This window comes from Chiloscyllium plagiosum, chromosome 5, assembly GCF_004010195.1.
Source record: "Chiloscyllium plagiosum isolate BGI_BamShark_2017 chromosome 5, ASM401019v2, whole genome shotgun sequence".
Lineage (NCBI taxonomy): Eukaryota > Metazoa > Chordata > Chondrichthyes > Orectolobiformes > Hemiscylliidae > Chiloscyllium > Chiloscyllium plagiosum.
Window position 1 is genome coordinate 85,256,354 of NC_057714.1, and position 22,258 is coordinate 85,278,611.

A 22,258-nucleotide genomic window follows, 5' to 3' on the forward strand; every position below is an offset into this window, starting at 1 on the left:
AGTATTTCATCCGTGTTAGAAACGGTTCAAATTCCTTAAATCATCAAGACACCTATCGGAACGGAGCCGTTTACTGAAGGACCTGAGCGGGACATTTTGAAAACAGGAGCGCGCGGCCCAGTGTGTGCGTGCAGTGTGCAGTATCGGCGCAGTGTGTGGGTGCAGGGGGGGAGTATCGGCGCAGTGTGTGGGTGCAGTGTGGAGTATCGGCCCAGTGTGTGCGTGCAGGGGGGAGTATCGGCGCAGTGTGTGGGTGCAGGGGGAATATCGGCGCAGGAGGAGCGCAGTGTGTGGGAGCAGGGGGAATGTCGGCGCCGTTGGAGCGGTGAGATGTTTTAGCAGTGCAGTTCGTTTCTTCGATCGAAATCAGGAGGAATGGTCTCTCGGTTCCAGTTGAAAGATGGAAGTTCCGAGTCCTGCCGGCTTGTACAGGGATGTGAAGGTCATCAAAGTACCGGCTGCCCCCAGTATTGAGGATTTCACTATCATAAAACCCATCAGTCGCGGGGCTTTCGGTAAAGTGTACCTGGCTCGGAAAAAACACGATGAGAAGAAGCTTTATGCAGTCAAGGCAAGTATTAGACTGGATGGCTGGTTAGAGGGGAAAAGGGCAATGCTTAAAATATTAAATGTTAGCCATAAACACAAAATTTAAATAAAAATTAACAAACGATTCTCCTTGTTCAGTTTGTTTTTCTCATGACACTTAATCATGTCTGGGCATGTTTTCTGGACCTGGAACAGAAATGGATTGAGGTGGGGCCAGGGTTTACTTAAACCAAAAGAGAAAATGCTGGAAAATCTCAGCAGGTCTGGCTTTGACAAAGGGTCAGTTAGACTCGAAACGTCAGCTCTTTTCTCTCCTTTCAGATGCTGCCAGACCTGATGAGATTTTGCAGCATTTTCTCTCTTGGTTTCAGATTCCAGCATCTGCTGTAATTTGCTTTTATCCAGAGTTTACTTAAATTCGCTATAGATTACAAATTCCTTGACTCCTCAGTTTGGAAGTGGAGGCTAGTGTTATTGAGTGGCACTTACTGTACTTAGTTCATTGACAGTCATATGGGGTTTGTCAAGGATACTCAGTTCCTGACCTCATTACAGTGTTGGTAGAAGCTTGACCAAAGCGATTGAGGTGAAAGTGATTACTCTTTAATGTTAAGTGTTTAACATCAACATTTGATCAAGAATGGTGTCAAGGGAGCCTAGCAAAACTGGAGTTAATGATTGGTGAAAGAAGTTGCTGTAGTTGGCCTAGCAAAAAGGAGTGTGATTGTTGGAGATCAATCGTCTCAATCCCAACACATTGCCACAGAAATATTGTGGGTTCGTATTGAGGTCTGCCCCTTACGTGCTTCATAACCTTCCCTTCTTCATATGATCAGAAGTGGGAGTGTGAGATCATCAGGGTGCAATGCTCTGTTCCATTTATGAATCCTGACATATTGAAGAACTCTGTTCATTGCAGGAAGAACTGTCAACATTCAGGCATGAGTTGGTAAGTGTTTGGTGCTTGTGTGGCAGAAATGTTACTTGCCAATTACCCATCTCCAACAAATGAGAACCTGGCAATTGCCCCATGATATTCACTGGCATTGCCATCGCTGCATTCCTCATTTGGGTTGCCATTGACCAGAAATTGAGCTGTAGTAGTTATGTAAGTATGATAGTTACACAGCAATTCAGAGGCTTGGATGTTACAGTGACTAACTCCCCTCTTGACTCTTGAAAGCCTGTCCGCAAGTCTCACATCAGGAGTGTAATGTGGACTTTCCACTTGACTGGAGCTTCAAAGGCATTTTAAAAAGTTGACAAAAGCAGCCATCTTGATTGATATCCTATCTGCTGTATTAAAAACAAATCACCTCTATCATATATGCGTAGTGGCAGCAGTGTGTATAATCTACAAGATGTACTGCTGTAATTCGCCAAATTCCAATGAAAGTACCCACTAAACCTGTGATATCTCCACTTAGAAGAGCAAAGGCAGCAGATACGTGGAAGTACCACGGGTAAGTTCCTTTCCCGGTCACTTGCGATGCTGACTTAGAACAATATCATTCCTTCTCTGTCCTGGAACTCCCTTCCAAATGGCATTCAGAGAATACTTAAATGCCATAGAGGCATAGTCAGAGAGATGTACAGCACGGAAACAGACCCTTCGGTCCAAATCGTTCATGCCAGACAGATATCCCAACCTAATCCGTCCTGTACATCTCTCTGACTATGACTCTATGGCATTTAAGTCCCATTTGCAAGCACTTGGCCCATATCCCTCTAAACCCTTCCTATTCATATACCCTTCCAGATGCCTTTTAAATTTTGCAATTACACCAGCCTCCTCCATTTCCCCTGAAAAATTTGCCCCTTAGGCCCCTTTTATATCTTTCCCTTCTCACCCTAAATCTATGCCCTCTAGTTCTGGACTCCCCCACCCCAGGGAAAAGACTTTGTCTATTTATCCTATCCATGCCCCTCATGATTTTATAAATCTCTACGAGGTCACCCCTCAGCCTCTGACGCTCCAGTGAAAACAGCCCTTGCCTATTCAACCTCTCCCTGTAGCTCAAATCCTCCAACTGTGGCAATATCCCTGTAAATCTTTTCTGAACCCTTTCAAGTTTCACAACATCCTTCCAATAGGAAGGAGACCAGAACTCCTGCAAGATTCCAACAGTGGCCTAATTAATATCCTGTACAGCTGCAACATAACCTCCCAACACTTAAACTCAATACTCTGACCAATAAAGGTAAGCATACCAAGCGCCGCCTTCAGTATCCTTTCTACCTGTGACTCTACTTTCAAGGAGTTATGAACCTGCAATCCAAGATCTCTTTGTTCAGCAACGCTGCCATGATTTGCTGTACGTCAATAAGGTGGTTCACTGCCTTAAGGGTAGTTTGGCATGAGTAGTAAAAGCTAGCCAAGCCAGTTGTGCCCATGTCCTGTGAATGAATTCTTCAAAAATGATTTCTGTAGAATTGTCCGAGACTTAACTTTGATGTTCAAATAAAAATGTGTAACACATGAGACATTTAATTCTTCTCCTTTTATTGATCTATTATAATTTAGCAGAAAGGTGTTAAAATGTGATATTTGTCAAGGGAAGGGCAATATTATTCAGGAGATAATGATAAATGCTTCTATATCCTTGGCTGTAGTACTGAGAACAAGACTAGCTGTACAAGACAGCAAAAGAATTAAAATTGCTAAATTTCAAGATGACTCTAAATGTTGATAATGCCAACTTCAAAATATCTCAATTTTAAAGAAACTGTAAATGTAAATCTTATGTTCTGGTAACAAATCAATTAGCATTTGTAAATGGAGAGAAAGGTGTAACATTTTTGGTGTGAACCTTTTTATAAATTTCTGGCTTGTTATAAGTGTAAGTCAAATCTGATTGGTAGAGGTGTGTTCTCATGGAGAATGCACCAGAATCTATTTGCCAAATTTGCACTCTTCTTTCATCGTATAAATGGATGTTTCCCCTCAAATTTAAATTCTTACATGTGGTCCTGATATCTGCAAGATGAAAAGTTTTGACAAACTATCATTTCCAGTAATGCTCAATTCTCAAACAAAAAATATTTTGTATGTGAGACAATTAAATGTAAATTTGATTTGGAAAAATGCTTGATGTGAAATTTAGAGAATAAAATGCTACTTTTTCAAGACTCTCATACAGAAATGCTTTTGTTCTAATTAGAAATGTTCATATTTTTGTTTTGTCTCTTCTCGATCCCTTATCTAAGGTTGTCAAGAAAGCTGATCTGTTACATAAAAACATGGTGCAGCAACTGCAAGCAGAAAGAGCTGCACTAGCTCTTAGTAAAAGCCCTTTCATTGTGCATTTGTACTATTCGTTGCAGTCTGCCAACAATGTTTACCTTGTAAGTATATGCTTTGTTTTTGTCAGGTGCATTTAATTATGGGAAATAACTGTTAGAAGTGCTTAAAGGAGGTTTTTTATAACGTAACCACTTCAACGTATATGGTGCTATTAACTTCAATAAGTGGACTAAGTTACATTGCAAACGTGAAGATGAAATGGACAGTGAAATAAAAATGGATCAATTAGGAGGTATGACTCGGTGCTTCCACAAAGTGTTGATTATAAGAAGGGTCTCAAAGGGAGAGGGGAAGAGAAGAGATCAATTAAGAATTCCAGAGAGTTAGGACTGAGGTACCGAAAATATGGATGCTAATGGTGATGAAGGGAATATAGGTATTCAAAACAGGCTACATTGAGAGAATTGAAATTGTTATTGTCTTGCTAATAGCAGGTGTGAAAGCCATAGAATTTTTTGCAGACGTGCATCCAGGCTTTTGGGGAAGCAACTAATGAAATAGAATATACTAGCTGATGAGTCTTTTTTTTTAAAAGAAGATCTGCACAATTGCTAGACATGTAACTGTTTTACTTTTATGTTACGAAAGATAAATACAAGATACACACAGAAGGATAAACAAAGCAAAGGAATACATGATGATCTGTAGGACCCTGGATCAGACAGGATCTAGATAAGCATCAAAGGTCAGACAGACCTTGGTATGCACGTACCTCAGTCCTTTAAGATATTAGGACAGATGGATAAAGTGGTTAAGAAGGTATATGGTATACTTGCCTTCATTAGTCGAGGCATAGATTTTAAGAGTAGGAAGGTAATGCTGGAACTGTATATAACATTTAGGCCGCAGCGAGAGTATTGTGTGCATTTCTGCAATCCACATGATAGGAAAGAAATGATAGCAATAGAGATGGTGCAGAGGAGTTTTACCAGGATGTTGCCTGGGCTGGAGTATTTCAGTTATGAAATTTGGATTGACTGTTGTTGTTTTCCTTAGAGCAGGAGAGATTTGAGCAGGAACATAATGGACTTGTATAAAATTTATAAGGAGCATAGATGGGGTAGACAAGAGGAAAGTTTTCCCCTTGATGAAAGGATCAGTAACCAGAGGTCATACGTTTTTAAGGTAAGGGAAAAAGGTTTAGAGGAAATAGCAAGAAAAATATTTTCACCCAGAGGTTGTTGGAAATCTGGGACTCACTGCCTGTAAGGGTCGTAGAGGCAGAAACCATCATAACATTTAAGTACTTAGATGTGCACTTGTGATGCCAGGCTTACAAGGCCATGGTCAAGTGCTGGTAAATGGAACTCTACTCGCTAGGTAGTTGTTTTTGACTCATGAAGATGTAATCGGTGTGTAGGAGAGTGACGTCACTGCTTGGCACACCCTCCTCATTCCTGAAGAAGGGCTTATGCCCGAAACGTCGATTCTCCTTCTCCTTTGATGCTGCCTGACCTGCTGCACTTTTCCAGCAACATATTTTTATGCAAAGGACCTTAAGGACCTTTTTCTGTGTTGTAGTTCTCTCTGACTCTACTCCATGACTAGCTTCATAGACAAAGAGAAAATAGACCAATCCTTTTTTTTCCCTCAGGTGATGGAGTATCTCATTGGTGGAGATGTAAAGTCTCTGCTTCATATTTATGGCTATTTTGATGAAGACATGGCTGTAAAGTACATCTCCGAGGTCGCTGTTGCTTTGGATTACTTGCACAGACATGGTATTATTCATAGGTACAGTAGCACTGAATTAACAGATATCAAGTGTAATTATATATAGTTATTGTCTTGTCTTATCTGTATTACTGTGCCCAACTTTTCTTCAACTACTATTGTTTCAGAATACAGCTGCACGTAGTTTGAGTTACATCTGGTATTTTGCCCAATTGTGGGCTTTCTTTAAAACTGAGCTAAGTTGATGAATGCTGATAGGGTAAATAATTATGAAAAACAGCATTGTGATGTCTGTGTTCCTGATTCAAGTCCCACTTAGGACTTGAGCCCAAAAATCCAGGCTGACATTCCAGCACAATGAGGTAGTGCTAAATTGTTAGAGACGGTCTGTTTTGAATGAAATGTTAAATAAAAGTTCCATCTATCCCTTCAAGTGGAGATGGAGCTGTTGTAAGAAAGAGCAAGCAAGTTCTCTGGTGTTTCCAAGGGGAAAAAAATTATTTATCAGTCAACATCACAAAATAACAGACTGTCTAGTTATTACCACATTTATATTAGATAGAGCTTGATGTGCACATACTGCCTGCTGTGTCCTTCAAAAAGCACTAGCAGGTGCTTTGAGATGTTCAGAATTCATGACAATCACTACATAAATTGAATCATTTTCTGCTTCCTTTATCCAAGCACCTTGTTTTGCTGTAGCAACCATTGATCAAGAGAAGGTGGAATGTCAACTGTCTCTTGCTTTTCATTCTATTAGTACAAACATCTTGAGTCACAGTGTAGTACCCTGTTCAGTTGTTCAATTCTTTGAAAACCTCTCTAAATTTAACCTCTATTTTCCCTCTCCCTTGCCACTTTCTGTCCACATTGGTGTCTTGTACACCCTGATTCCTGAAGTTAACTGTTGGCTGCTACATTCTTTAATTACTTCCCTAAAGCCTTATAATTTTCTCCTTTTAAGACCCTTTTGTCAATCCTACCTTCTTAAAAAAAAAAGAAACTACCTGCTTTCGTCTTATTTGGCTTGATATGCTTTTTCCTCCAATTGTGTCTGTATGGAGTGTCATGATGTTTATTCCTGCATTGGAACAAACTATATTAATACAAGTAGTTGTAATGTACCAAGGCATCAGGGATAAGGCTGTTGATGCACACTATATTGTAGATACTTCTGTATAAAACAAACTTTGCATAACAATATTCGTTACACAAATGTCAGTTATCTGTATCTTAAATTTGCTGCTAATTTGTGATTTATATGTTTTTCCTAACTGAAGTATTAAACTGGGTATCTGTTCTATCAAGTAGAATATTTAGTTGCTTTTCTGTGGCCCATTCGCTGCTGGAATGTAGATCTGAAGATGCCAATTGTTCTGACCTCTGATCTTTCCTCATGAATGTCAATATTGTCTTGAATTAGAAGCAGCAATATGCCACTTGGTTCCTTGAGTGTGGTCTGCAATTCATTACATGCATGGCTGATCTAAATGCCAGCAACTACAAGCCTAGCCTCTTCAGTCTTTCCTCTTTAGATATACCACACCCTGTTCCATTCTTGGTAGTGGTCGAGTAAACTGTCTGTGAAATGCTTCCAATGCAGTTGCATCTTTCCTTTGAAGCTGAAAACCATTACTGTACATATTAATCCAGATGTGTTCTCAATAATACCCTGTATAATCTATAAAAGCAAAACCTCGTACATTAATATTCAGTTCCCCTCCAAATAAATGAAAACATTCTATGAGCTTTCTTAATTATTTGCTGTACCTACATCAAGTCATAGAGATGTACAGCATGGAAACAGACCCTTCGGTCCAATTCATCCATGCCGACCAGATATCACAAACCAATGTAGTACCACCTGCCAGCACCCGGCCCATATCCTTCAAAACCCTTCCTATTCATATACCCATCCAAATGCCTCTTAAATGTTGCTATTGTACCAGCCTCCACCACTTCCTCTGGTAGCTCAATCCATACATGTACCACCCTCTGTATGAAAATGTTGCCCCTTAGGTCTCTTTCATATCTTTTCCCTCTCACCCTAAACCTATGCCCTCTAATTCTGGACTCCCCGACCCCAGGGAAAAGACTTTATCTATTTACCCTATCCATGCCCCTCATAATTTGTAAACCTCTACAAGGCACCCCTCTGACGCTCCAGGGAAAACAGCCCCAGACTCTTCAGCCTCTCCCTATAGCTCAAATCCTCCATCCCTGGCAACATCCTTGTAAATCTTTTCTGAACCCTTTCAGGTTTCACAACATCTTTCCGATAGGAAGGAGANNNNTTCACTATCCTATCTACTTGCGACTCCACTTTCAAGGAGCTATGAACCTGCACTCCAAGGTCTCTTTGTTCAGCAACACTCCCTAGGACCTTACCATTAAGTGTATAAGTCCTGCCAAGATTTGCTTTCCCAAAATGCAGCACCTCGCATTTATCTGAATTAAAATCCATCTGCCACTTCTTAGCCCATTGGCCCATCTGGTCCAGATCCTGTTGTAATCTGAGGTAACCCTCTTCGCTGTCCACTACACCTCCAATTTTGGTGTCATCTGCAAACTTACTAACTGTACCTCTTATGCTCGCATCCAAATCATTTATGTAAATGACAAAGTAGAGGACACAGCACCGATCCTTGTGGCACTCCACTGGTCACAGGCCTCCACTCTGAAAAACAGCCCTCCATCACCATCCTCTATCTTCTACCTTTGAGCCAGTTCTGTATCCAAATGGCTAGTTCTCCCTGTATTCCGTGAGATCTAACCTTGCTAATAAGTCTCCCGTGGGGACCTTGTCGAACACCTTACTGAAGTCCATATAGATCACATCTACCGCTGTGCTCCAATCAATCCTCTTTGTTACTTCTTCAAAAATCTCAATCAAGTTTGTGAGACATGATTTCCCACGCACAAAGCCATGTTGACTATCCCTAATCAGTCCTTGCCTTTCCAAATACACGTACATCCTGTCCCTCAGAATTCCCTCCAACAACTTGCCCACCACTGACGTCAGGCTCACTGGTCTATAGTTCCCTGGCTTGTCCTTACTACCCTTCTCAAACAGTGGCATTATATTTGCCAACCTCCAGTCTTCTGGCACCTCACCTGTGACTATCGATGATACAAATATCTCAGCAAGAGGCCCAGCAATCACTTCTCTAGCTTCCCACAGAGTTCTTGGGTACACCTGATGAGGTCCTAGGGATTTATCCACCTTTCTCTGTTTTAAGACATCCAGCACTTCCTCCTCTGTAATCTGGACATTTTGTAAGATGTCACCATCTATTTCCCTACGGTCTATATCTTCCATAACCTTTTCCACTGATACTGATGCAAAGTACTCATTTAGTATCTTCCCCCATTTTCTGTGGCTCCACACAAAGGCTGCCTTGCTGAACTTTGAGGGACACTATTTTCTCCCTAGTTACCCTTTTGTCCTCAATGTATTTGTAAAAACTCTTTGGATTCTCCTTAATTCTATTTGCCAAAGCTATCTCATGTCCCTTTTTGCCCTCCTAATTTCCCTCTTAAGTATACTCCTACTTCCTTTATACTCTTCTAAGGATTCACTCTATCTATCCTGTCTATACCTTACTTCCTTCTTTTTCTTAACCTTTTTGATTCGTGCAGTAAGCAGATCTGTCTGTATCTTCAAGCTCTGCAATTTCTCACCATTTAGACAATACCGTTGACTTTCATATTCTGTTTGATGGTTTACCACATCTTGGTTCAAACATGGACAAAGGGTTTGAATTCCAAGTTGAGCTGAGAGTGATTGGATTTGACATAAATGCCACATTTGACATGTATGGCATCAAAGAGTAAAATGTGAGTCATTGAGAATTGGGGGACTCCGACCATCCCATTGCTGGGAGTCAACAACATACAGCACGGAAACAGGCCCTTCAGTCCAACTCAGATGTCTGGTTGGCATGGACCAGTCTGACCTACTTCCATTTGCCAGCATTTGGCCCATATCCCTCTAAACCCTTCTTATTCATCTATCCATCCTTATGCCATTGAAATGTTGTAATTACACCAGTCTTCACCACTTCCTCTGGCAGCTCATTCCATATACTCACTATCCTATGCATGAAAATGATGCCTCTTGGGTCCTTTTTAAAATCTTTCCCCTCTCATCTTAAACCTGTCCTCTGGTGGCTCCCCTACCCTATGAAAAACACGTGAATTTTTACCACATTCATACCCCTCATGATTTTATAAAGCTCGATAAACTCACCCCTCAGCTTCTGACTCTCCAGCAAAAAAAAGCCCCAGTCGATTCAGCCACTCTTTGTAACTCGAACACTCTGATCCTGGCAATGTCCTTGTAATTTTGTTCTGCATCCTATCGAGTTTGACAATATCCTTCCTGTAGAAGGCTGACCAGAATTGTACAGTGTTCTAAAGGTGGCCCTCATTGATATCCTGTACAGTATCAGCATGACATCCCAGATCCTATACTCACTGTTGCAATCAATGAAGGCATGTGTGCCAAATACCTTCTCACCACTCTGTCTACCTGTGACTCCACTTTCAAGGAACTATGCACCTGCACTCATAGGTCTCTTTGCTTCACACCACTCCCATGGTTCTAACATTTCAAATGTTTAGTCCTGCCCTGGTTTGCCTTATTAAAATGTAGCACTTTACATTTGTCTAAATTAAACTCTATCTGCTACTCCTCAGCACATTGGCCCATCTGATCGAGACCTTGTACTCTGAGATAATATTCATTGTCCACTAGACCAGCTATTTTAATATCAGCAAAAGGTAGACTGCAGCAGTTCAAGAAGGCAGCTCACCACCATCTTCTCAAGGGCAACTAGGAACTGGTAATAAATGCTGGTCAGCCAGCGACACCCACATACCACAAAATGAAGAAATAAAAAAAACTTATTAACCTCCTATATTCATAGTCAAATCATGTATATAAATGACAAAAAGTACCAATTGTTACGGAGCACTGCTGGTTTCAGGCCGCCAGTCTGAAAAGCAACTCTACTGTCACCCTCTGATTCCTACCTTCAAGCCAATTTTGCATCCAGTTGGCTTGCTTCCCCTAGATCTGAGTTGATTTCAGCTAAGTAACCAGTCTACCATGTGGAACTTTTTCAAACACTTTGGTGAAGGCAGAGTGGTAGACATTGTCTCTACATATATGGAATTCAGCAATGTTCTTTATCACATCTTCAAAAAAACTCAATCAAGTTAGAGACATGCCATTTCCTATGCACAAAGCCATATTGACTATCCCTAAAGAGTCCTTGCCTTTCCAAATGCATGTAAATCCTGTCCTCCAGAATCTCCTCCAACAACTTACCCATCAGTGACATAAAGCTCACTGGTTTATAGTTCCCTGGCTTTTTCTTGCAGCCTTTCCTTTTTAATTTCACCACATTAGTCAGCCTCCAATCTTCTGGCAGCTCACCCATGACAGTCAAGGATATAACTATCTCAGCAACGGGCCCAGTAATCTCTTACCTAGCTTCCAACAAAGTTCTGGGAAATACCTGAATTTATCTACCTTTATGTTTTAAGACGTACAGCACCACCTTTCTGTGATCGGAACTCTTTAAGATGTCACTATCTATTTCACCACGTTCCCTAGCTTCCATGCCCTTATCCACAGTAAATACTGAAGTGAAATATTCACTTAATATCTCACAAGTAATTAATTTATTGAGGTTCTACTTCGTAATTTGCTGCCAAGTTCCTCATATTGATTATGCTAGACCTCTTCTTGTCCTGTGATTGGTGTCTATCTGGATTATGAAGAACAGATCTTCTGCCTCCCACTGTAAGTTCCTTTCCAATCCTGAGCAGATGTCCTAAACCTTGGCAGTAAGCAGGCAGCGCAGTCTTCAAAACTATTGCATTTTACAGGAGAGAACAGTGTCAATCCCCTCACTATACTGTCCCTTATCACTACAGTATTCTTTTTAGATAGTTAGCATTGGCAAGTTACATCATGATTTTAGCAGGTTAGTGTGGGTGGGTGGCCTTGCATAAATTGAGGGAACAGGTGGGCATCACATCATTACCAACATTCCAGAAACTGCAATTGTTGAGGGCAGAGTAATATGAATTGGAACTGCTCAACCAACCCCATAGTCCCAGAACACTGAAGCCAAGTGTTGTCATAGCTTAAATCTGCAAGGATTATGTATAGCTGAACATAGCATAACAGGATATGAACATGCCATAGCTACAAAAATATTGCTTGCCAATGCAAGAAAGTTCAATAATCTCAAGGGGCTACATAATCATCTACTAATACTATGCACGTGTGTCTGATTTTAGTGCACATCACTTGGGAATAAACCTGCTGCTGTTACTCAATACTTTGTTTTATTGTTGGACTGGGTGTGTGAAGAGAAAAGTCAAGGTGATTAGAAGCAACTCCTGACCAAACCCCCACCCACAAAGACAAAATGTGGTATCTCAGTTGAGATCAGTAACAATGAAGGATCAAAAGGGGAGACTTATGGCTCATCACCATGCGTGATATATATTTCTGACATTGTTCCTTGGGACAGCATAGAAAGATGATAAAGGTGATTGTAAGGAGTAATTTTTATCATTTACCTCCTCTTTTAAATTGTAACAACTGGATTTTTTTTTTTTAAAGAGATCTGAAGCCTGACAACATGTTGATTTCAAACCAGGGCCACATCAAGTTAACTGACTTTGGCCTCTCCAGAGTTACTCTGAACAGAGGTAGGAACAAAATGGGCTATTGTAAAATTTTATGTAATTTAAATCTAGTACTTTACTCAGAAATAAATGAGGAGAAAGTGAAGACTGCAGATGCTGAGATCAGAGTTGAGAATGTGGTGCTGGAAAAGCAGAGCCGGTCAGGCAACATTCGAGGAGCAGGAGAATCGACGTTTTGGGCATAAGCCGGATGTTTCGTTTCTGATGAAGGGCTTATGCCTGAAACTTCGATTCTCTGACGTTTCTCGGGTGCTGCCTGACCGGCTTTTCCAGCACCGCACTCTTGACTAAGAAACAACTGAGACTGTGTGTTCTGTATAAGCATACAAGTTAGGAGCAAGAGTAGAACATTCAGCCCCTTGTCTCTTCTCCACCATTTGATAGGTTTATGACGAATCTGATTGTGAATTCAATTCTGCCTTCCTGCCTAGTTCCAATTTTCTTTGACTGTTTTGTTAATTAAGAAACTATCCAACTCATTCTTAAAACTATTCAATGATCCTGCCTCCACTGATCTCTGGGAAGAAAGTTACACAAACCCTATGAAAGAAAAATAATTCTAATCTCTATTAAATAGGAGATCCCTTATTTTGAAACTTTGTCTCCCTCATTTTAGTTTCTCCCACAAAAGGAAGCATCTTCTCAGCATCCAACCTTTCCGATCCTCAGGATCTTGTGTCTGTAAGGTCATCTTCTCATTCTTGCAATATCCAGTAGATCTAGGCCCTAACTTGTCTAATCTTTTCTCAGACCCTAAAACTCCACCTTGTACAAATCCCTGGACTCAGTTGGTTGAATCTCCTCAACTGCTTGTAATGTAACTACTTCAGTAGGTTGACCAAAGTTCACTGTACTCCACATGTCACAGTAATATATTAGTAAAATTTCCCACCTTTGTATCCATTTCCTTTGCAATAAGTATTGACATATTTGCCTTCTTAATCACTTGCTGTGCCTAAATACTAATATTTTGTGATTCATGTACCAGGATACTTCGCTCCCTCAACATTGCTGTATTCTTCAATCTCTCTCTACTTAAATAATGAGTTTCTGTTCTTTTCTTCAAAGTGGGCATGATCACATTTTCCCACAAATTTCTCTGTCTGCCACATTCTTACCCACTCATTAAACCCATCTAGAATCATTTTGCATACTATGTCCTCTTCACCAATTGCTCTCCTGACTGCCTTCATGTCATTGGAAAATTTAGCAACCATATGGTCAGTTCCTTTTATCCAAGTCATATAGAGAGGAACCTCAATTATCCGAATATCAATTATTCGAAAATTGGTTTATTCAAAGGAAATCTCGAGGTGCAGACAGAAACATTACATCAAAGACGTGTGTCCAAAACTGATCGTGTCTTTTGTTTACACTGATTTAAAAGTGCTGCTGAGAACAGTCCTGGACTGATGGGAGCGCAGGTGCTGTCTCTAAATGACTAGCCTCCCATCTCTCTCTCTCTCTCTCTCTCTCTCTCATTTTCTCTCTTCCCACACTTGCCCTGGAGTTCTACACAGGTATGTTCTCTAAACCCCGCTTCCCCAGATAATGTCTCTAACGTTGTCCTGTACAGAGCAGAGATGGAACCTGTCAAAAAGTTGCAGTAAAAAGTTGTGTGTGTGTGTTCTATTTGGAGTCTCACCCTTCAAAAGGCAGTAGCAGCAGCAGTCTTGTTGTTGGTGTCCAGTCCGGTTGCCCCAGAGAGGGGGTTGGGGGGAGGCAGGGGGGGCGGTGTTGGATGCGGTTGGGGGCTCGCGTGGTGTGGGACGGGGTTAGGGGGCGGGCGGGATGGGGGCTTACATGTGGTGTGCTGCTGTTTAGTGTCTTGAATGGGGAGCAGACCTAATAGAAAATTCTGAGCCGCAGAGGAGAGGTATTGAATTGATTAACTGATTAATTATCCGAATGAAATAGTGCCTGCCCATCTCGTTCGGATAATTGAGGTCCTTCTTTATTAATATAAATTGAAGATTTGAATGATTCAGCACTAATCAATTTTGGCGCGGCACTTGTTATACTCTGCCAATCTGAAAATGTTTTATCTACATTACTGTTTTTTATTAGCTACCCAATCTTTTATCCATGATATGTTATCCCTATTCATGAACTATTATTTAGTGTAGTAACCTTTCATGTCAAATGCCATCTAGATGTTCAAGTGTAGTACATCTATAGGTTCCCCTTTGTCCATGTTGCCTGTCATTAATTGAAATAAATCTAAAATTTGTCAAAATGTCACAAAAATATGTTGACTCCATTTGATTATATTGAGATTTTCTAACTGCTCTGCCATAACTTCTTCTAACAGATTCCACAATTTTCCCTACAACAAATGTTGGCTAATTGACATTTAGTTTCCTGCTGTCTTGTTTTGTTAAATAGAAGATTCACAGTTGTTATTTTCCAATCCTGCTGAGACTTAGAGTCATAGAGATGTCCAGCACAGAAACAGACCCTTCGGTCCACCTCATCCATGTCGACCAGATATGCCAACCCAATCTGTCCCACCTGCCAGCACCTGGCCCATATCTCTCCAAGCTGAAAATGTGTTGCTGGAAAAGCACAGCAGGTCAGGCAGTATCCAAGGAACAGGAGAATCGACGTTTCGGGCATGAGCCCTTCTTCAGGAATGAGGAAAGTCCTGAAGAAGGGCTCATGCCCGAAACGTCGATTCTCCTGTTCCTTGGATGCTGCCTGACCTGCTGTGCTTTTCCAGCAACACATTTTCAGCTCTGATCTCCATCATCTGCAGTCCTCACTTTCTCCTCCATATCTCTCCAAACCCTTCCTATTCATATACCCATCCGGATGCCTTTTTAAATGTTGCAATTATGCTAGCCTCCACCACTTCCTCATTCCATACACATACCACCTTCTGTGTGAAAAAGGTGCCCCTTAGGTCTCTTTTATATCTTTCCCCTCTCACCCTAAACCTATGCCCTCTTTTTCTGGACTCCCCACACCGGGGAAAAGATTGTCTATTTATCCTATTCATGTCCCTCAAGATTTTGTATAAGGTCTCCCCTCAGCCTCCAACGCTCCAGGGAAAACAGCCGTAGCCTATTCAACCTCTCCCTATAGCTCAAATCCTCCAACCCTGGCAACATCCTTGTAGATCTTTTCTGACTTCTTCAGAATCTAGGGAATTTTGGGAAATTAAATCCAATGTCTACTATCTCAACAGCCTTTTTTAAAAAGATATTAGGATGCTGTCCAACAGAACCTGGAGGCTTGTCAGCCAATAGTTCTAATCATTTTTGCAGCACCCTTTCCAGCCCATTATTTATCTTTCCTGTAATGAAGACAGACTGAAAACATACGTTCAATTCATTTGTAATGTCCTTATTTTCCAATACTGGGGCTCTAGTCCCTTTTTAAAGTGACCAATGCTCACTTTAGATTTGTTTAAATCTCCCTTTTAAATACTTGTAGAAACTCTTTATCTTTGTTAATATTGCTATCTCATCCTGTTTAACTACGTTGCTGCAATACATTGTAAAGATGGTGTCTATTTTTATGTATTTTTGATTGTGGACTGAAATGAGGAATGTAAGAGTCATTCAACGCCATTAATGTGTTCCACCATTCAATGACGTCATGGCTGATCTGCAACCTAACTCCAAAAACCTGCCTTTGGACCCATCCCTTTATACTTTTGCATAACAAAAACAATACCTGTCTCAAATCTAAAATTAACAACTGATTCAGTATTCTCTGCCATTTGGGAAGAGTTCTAAACTTTCACCAATTTTTGTGTGTAGAAGTGCTTTCTAACATCTCTCCAGAACAGTATAGCCCTAATTTTCAGACTATGTCCCTAGTTCTAGAATCATCATCAAGTGGAAATAGTTTATCTAATCTATCGTTTCTTGTTAATATTTTGAAGACTTCAATCATATCATCCTTAACCTTCTAAATTCGAGAGAAAATAGATCTAATTTGTATAATCTCTCTTCTGCGAGTTCGATTCCAGGCTTGGGCGACTGTCTGTGTGGCGTTTGCACGTTCTCCCTGTGTCTGTGTGGGTTTCCTCCAGGTGCTCTGGTTTCCTCCCACAATCCAAAGATGTGTAGGTTAGGTGGATTGGCTGTGCTAAATTGTCATAGTGTTCAGGGATGTGTAGGTTAGTTGCATTAGTCAGGGTAAATATAGGATAACAGGGTAGAGGAATGGGTCTGGATGGGATACTCTTCAGAGGTTGGTGTGGACTTGTTGGGTTGAAAGGCCTGTTTCCACACTGTAGGAATTCTATATTAATTTAAATCCTGACGTCCAGGTATCATTCTTATAAACCTATGTTGTACTTTCTAAAGTCTGGTGCTCAAATCTGCTCAAGTACTCCAAGTGGACTCTAATCAGAGAATTCTATAACTGCTGCAAACTACTGTGTCCTTGTAATTCTGTTCTCTAGATATAACAATAAGCATTCCATCAGCTTTCTTGATTCTCTTCTGCACCAGTTTGTGATATTTTCAAGATCTATGCAAGTGTACCCCAAGTCTCTATGGACATCCACTGTATTTAATCTCATACTATCTAGAAAGCACCCTGATCTATCCTTTTCAGTCCAAAATGGATAACCTCACAGTTGCTTCCATTGAACTCCATTGACCACAATTTTGCCCATTCACTTGGTTTATCAATATCCCTTTATAATTTAATGCTATCATCTGCACTGTCTACAGTGCCACATGTCTTTGTGTCATCAGCAAACATGGAAATAAGACTTTGTGCCATTATTCAAGTTGTTAGTAAATAACATGAATAATTGAGACCCTTACACAGATCTGTGTGTCCTCACTGGTCACATCCTGCCAATTTGAGTACCTACCCATTATCCCTACTTTGTCACCTGCCACTCAGTCAATATCCTAGCTATATCAGTAATTTGCCCTCAACTGATGTAGAAGTTCATGAAATTAACAGTCTCTTATGTGGGACCTTATATGAATTTCCGGAAGGCATTTGATTTAAAAACCATAGACCACCACTAAGTCACCTCTTCAAAACATTCAGTAAGATTTGTCAGGCATGACTCCCTTTTTGAATCCTGGCTGACTTGCCCTGATTAACTGAAAATTTTCAAAGTGTTCAATTACCCCATCCTTACCACAGATGTTAGGCTAGTTAGTTTGTATTTCCCTGATTTTCCTTTTTCACCTTTCTTTAAAAGCGGTGTGACATGAGAATAGAACTGTTTTAAAAACCAAGGTTTGCTGAAGGATTACTATGTTTTTCAAAGCAAATAACCTGACACTCATTATAAGCACTCTTTAACAGCTATTGGTTCTTGCAGTATGAGGAGAATGTGCAGATGATCTGGAATCAACAATGTGTATCCACAGAGATTCATTTGGCAACAAGTAGTTGATTGATAACTGGTCACTAGTCCACAGACCAATGACCAAGAGCTTCTGCCTTCCAACAGCTATGTGATTGGTTCTCCAGTAGCGAAGAGCCTGGGGCTGTGAACAATATAGACAGAAGCCATCCAATCTCCACCAGCTCAGGATTTGTGATCTCTGCAGTAAAAGCTGCTTCAAGCCTGATGAAAACCATTTTATTTTTTCCATCAGCTGCTGTAGGCTGGGACAGTAATTAATAAGTCGGAGACCTTTTTATAATTGAGTCAGCCACTCTAAACTTCCTGCAGGTCATTGTAAGCATCTGGAGAAGGAAGACTGCATTCTAATCAGGGCAAAAGCGATCTCAGCAGATCCTGTGAGCAGGGACCACTAAACTGCTACCCAGTTTTACCCTCTACTCATAACCTTTTTTTTGCTATGCTTGTAAGGCAGGTTTTAAGGGGATTATAGTTTAACTAATAGAAGTATATGAGCGATTGATCATTTTATTTACCTGTAGTTAGAGTTTATTCCCTTGTAATAAATAGTAATTCCTTTTGAGTATAGAAACCTGGTCAGTGATCTCTGTCAACCTCAATCCAGTAAATTAGGGAATTTTGCGTTTTAAATATTTGACTTTATGGTGATTCCCAGAATAGTGAGGCTTAACAATGTGATTTTAAATCTAAATAAAAAATAATCTAACTTCCATGTTCTAATTAAAGCTATTTTGACCACTAAGAATTTCTAACTTCTTGTTTTTGTCTCAAGAGATAAACATCATGGATATTCTCAACACACCATCCATGATTAATCCAAAACTGGATTACTATCGTACTCCAGGCCAGATCTTGTCTCTCATCAGTTCTTTGAGCTTTGTAAGTACTGATTCTGCTATGGAATACTGTAAGAGGTGTTGATTCTTATTTCAATTGTGATATTCCAATATAAGGTCTTTTATATAAGTTCTGAGAATTAATTGCCATTTTTCTTAGGTTTGATTCTTGCTTGAAGATTATAATTTAAGTCTTCTTTACAGGAATGAAAGCACAAAATATTAGGAAATAGATAGTTAACATCTGACCAGAAAACTGGTTAAGATTTGGTGAAGTAAAACTGTATTAGAATACACTCAACTGCTTGTTTACCTTGTTTCTTTTTAAGTTTACATATGACACTGTGGAATAAAACACCTGCAATAATATTGTCAATCTGTGCACTTTCAGTATTTGGGACGTTAAAGCACTTTTCAGTTTTTATAATAGTGCAAGGCTGAAGGAGTATTTTGTCAAAAACCTGTCTTTCAGATACAATATTAGACTGCACTGTCATTCTGTCATTGGTTGGAGCAAGAATAGATGGAGGTGCTCTAGCCAAAATTTATAACTGAACCTACATCAATAAAATTGTCTCATTGGTGTTTCTGAAACATCACTGTGTGTGCAATGCCTGCTTTGTTTTCTTCCGCTCCAATCATGACCATATTTTCGAAATGCTTAATTGTCTGAAATACCCTGGAAGGTTCTGAGAAACCAAATGTAGATGCATGTTTGTTTGTTGTTTCCATGTGTTACACTTAGCAGAACTACAATTAATTTCTGAACTAAAATAAGATTGTGTGTGGGTGTGGTGTGGGTGTGTGTGTGTGTTGTCAGCCTCAAAAATCGAAAATACTAAAGATGCTGGATATCTGGAATAAAGGCAGAAGGTACTGGAGACACTCAGTTCCAAAAAAAGAGTCAAACTGGGCTTGAAGTGCTAACTCAATTTCTCCACAGATGCTGCCAGATCTGCTGAGTTTCTCTGGCACACTGTGTTTTTAGGGTTTGACCATTTTAATAGTTTAATGTGTTGAAAACATTCTGAAAGTCGAACATTTCCTGTCCTTAAATGTCTTATTGTTTTTGCCACTTTTCAGTCACACTACATAGTCATCCTTTATTGTTGTTTGATTTGTAATAAGTAAATCCAGATTTTCTCTTGTATTGAATAGCCTGGCCATGTGTTAGAATCAATCTCTGACCACCATCAACTCCAGCAAACCACCACGTACAGGTCCTGTTAATCATAAAGAACATGATTACTCATGCTGATTTAATCTGACACATGCAAGTTATGAGGCCTAATGTTTTACATGCAGATTTTCCTTTGATTTCCGCTTGTTTGCTGCTGTCTAGCTGACTCTTGTCGATAACTATAACTGAGTAACCATCAAGTCGTGTCACTTGCAAGTCCTTTCAACTCTCCTTTTCAATACTACTGTCTTATTACATCATGTATTCCTCTTCACCCACTCCTTCCCATTTCAGTTCCTTCTCTTGACCATTCATCTTTACTTCAACTCAGCCTTCATAGCCATAAACCCTTCTCATGTTTTTGCATTCGCCCTAAACTTTCACCACTTGACTGCTCAACCTAAGCTCCTACAGAACTGTAATTTGTTCAGTATAATTTCTCTGCATGGCTTAGTAAGTAGTAGCTTGTCTCTTTAGTCATAAGATTTAGGATTCAAGTTCCATTCTAGCATAAAAATTAAGGCCTGTGCTCCTATTTGAAGTATCCTGGGAGTTTTGCTGATGTGATGGATCTGTAGAACTACTTGTAGATCAGAACCAAGAGTTGAATATGTTGGGGGACCAGGAACCATTTAAAATGAGGTTGGTAGCGGTATGTGGGTGGTGCCTAATTGCAGGACTGATTGTAGGGAAATTAAGGTATTTGTTATATCATATTTTAGGAAGTTGAGAGTGTTTTATTAATTGACATGGAATTGTAGGTTTAAAAAAAATAAACTCCTAAGAGATGATGCCGAATCTATAAACACCTCAAGTTGAGTGCTCGGTGTTCATCTTAAAAGGGCGATCACTTATTCTTGAACTATGTCATATGGTTTTAGTTATCACCATGCCCAACAAGGTAGCACCTATCCACTCACCTCAAGATCTTCTATCTTTAATTCTTCTAAATTCAAATAATATAGGCCTAATCTTTATGTTTCATGCATTACAAGACCCTCTTCCCATCCTACTTCATTTCAACTCATTGTACTTTTGTTCTGTGAAGGAAAGGAGGTCGAAGAGAAATGCAAACAAGGTGAGTAACTGTAATTTAGACTATTTACTCAGGATAAATACTGAAATAGACAAGTTGGGCATGATTAACTATTTTCGTTTTGTAACTTCTGTATCTGTTTCCTGTCACGCCATTCACCTTCATTCTTCAGCTAGTGTCATAAAACCATACAGCACAGAAACAGATTCTTCGGTCCAACTCATCCGTGCTGACCACATTTCCCAAATTAAACTAATCCCACTTGTCTGTGTTTGGCCCATATTGCTCTAAGCTGGAAATGTGTTGCTGGAAAAGCGCAGCAGGTTAGGCAGCATCCAGGGAACAGGAGAATCGACGTTTCGGGCATAAGCCCTTCTTCAGGAAGGGCTTATGCCCGAAACGTCGATTCTCCTGTTCCCTGGATGCTGCCTGACCTGCTGCGCTTTTCCAGCAACACATTTCCAGCTCTGATCTCCAGCATCTGCAGTCCTCACTTTCTCCTCCATATTGCTCTAAACCTTTCCTATTCATGAACCAATCCAAATGTCTATTGAATGTTTTAACTGTACCTGCATCTATCATTTCCTCTGGCAGTTAATTCCTCATGTGAACTACCTTCTGTGTGGAAACATTTCCCCCAGGTCTCTTTTAAATCTTTCTCCTCTTACCTTAAAAACATACCTCATAGCTTTGAACTTCCCCACTATAGGCAAAAGACTTTTGCTATTAACTTTATCTATGCTCTTCGTGACCTTATAAACATCAATAAGGTCACTCTTCAATCTCCTGCATTCCAATGAAAAAAGTCCCAGCCTCTCCTTGTAGCTTAAACCCTCCAGTCCTGGCAACATCTTTGTTAATCTTTTCTGAACCTTCTCCAATTTAATGGTATCCTTCCCAGAGGAGGGTGATCAGAGCAGTACATCGTACTCCAAAAGTGGCCTCACCAGCTACTGTACAACCTCAACATCACAAATCCTGTACTCAATGGTCTGAGCATGAAGGCAAGTTTACACTAGTTTATACCATTTGAATAAAAAAACTTCCATGGCATTTGTGCATCACTGGTAAGTCAATTTGTTCCCCGTCTTGAATTGCCCTCAAATTCAGTGTCTTGCTGGACTATTTCAGAAAGTAGTTAAGAATCGATCAAGTTGCTGGAGGTCTGGAGTCTCATGTTGGCTAGATCATGCAAGGATTGCACATTTCCTTAGAGAACTTTAGCAAACCAAATGGGTTTTTATGACGTTAAACTGACATTCCACTCCAGATTCTCTTTAATCGAATTTAAATTCCACCAGATGTTGTGATAATACTTTAACACGTACAATCATAGTCTTTGCATGTAGACTAATGAAGACTGTATTCTTGATTTAGTTTTTGTTTGCAAATATTTATGAATATTGTAAATTAACAGTAAATTTTGACTGATTTGGTTGAATTGTGACCTCCAAGAGCTGCTTCAAAACAGCCCATGTTAATTTTAAAAAAATGATGACACTATTTTATTTTAAGTTGCCACTTGGTATTAGTTATTCCTGTAAAAGGTAAGAATGTAAGCTGTAAAACCTTCAGGTTTTCCCTTTGTACAGTGAAGTGCTTACGC

The 22,258-nt window shown here is 40.1% G+C and overlaps 1 protein-coding gene across 3 annotated transcripts in view; it reads left to right on the forward strand.

Annotated features, from left to right (window-relative positions):
* The first annotated feature begins 34 nt into the window (after positions 1-34).
* Positions 35-22,258, forward strand: part of mastl (microtubule associated serine/threonine kinase-like) — a 44,052-nt gene continuing 21,828 nt past the window's right edge. The window contains exons 1-6 of one of the 3 annotated variants that reach the window (XM_043690527.1): positions 35-124; positions 394-571; positions 3,757-3,894; positions 5,448-5,587; positions 12,168-12,256; positions 18,373-18,479. In XM_043690527.1, the coding sequence (XP_043546462.1) occupies positions 401-571; positions 3,757-3,894; positions 5,448-5,587; positions 12,168-12,256; positions 18,373-18,479 (645 nt within the window). In that variant the 5' untranslated portion in view covers positions 35-124; positions 394-400. Of the gene's footprint in view, positions 125-370; positions 572-3,756; positions 3,895-5,447; positions 5,588-12,167; positions 12,257-18,372; positions 18,480-22,258 lie in introns of those variants that run through there. The other 2 variants (XM_043690526.1, XM_043690528.1) reach the window with 2 other exon arrangements.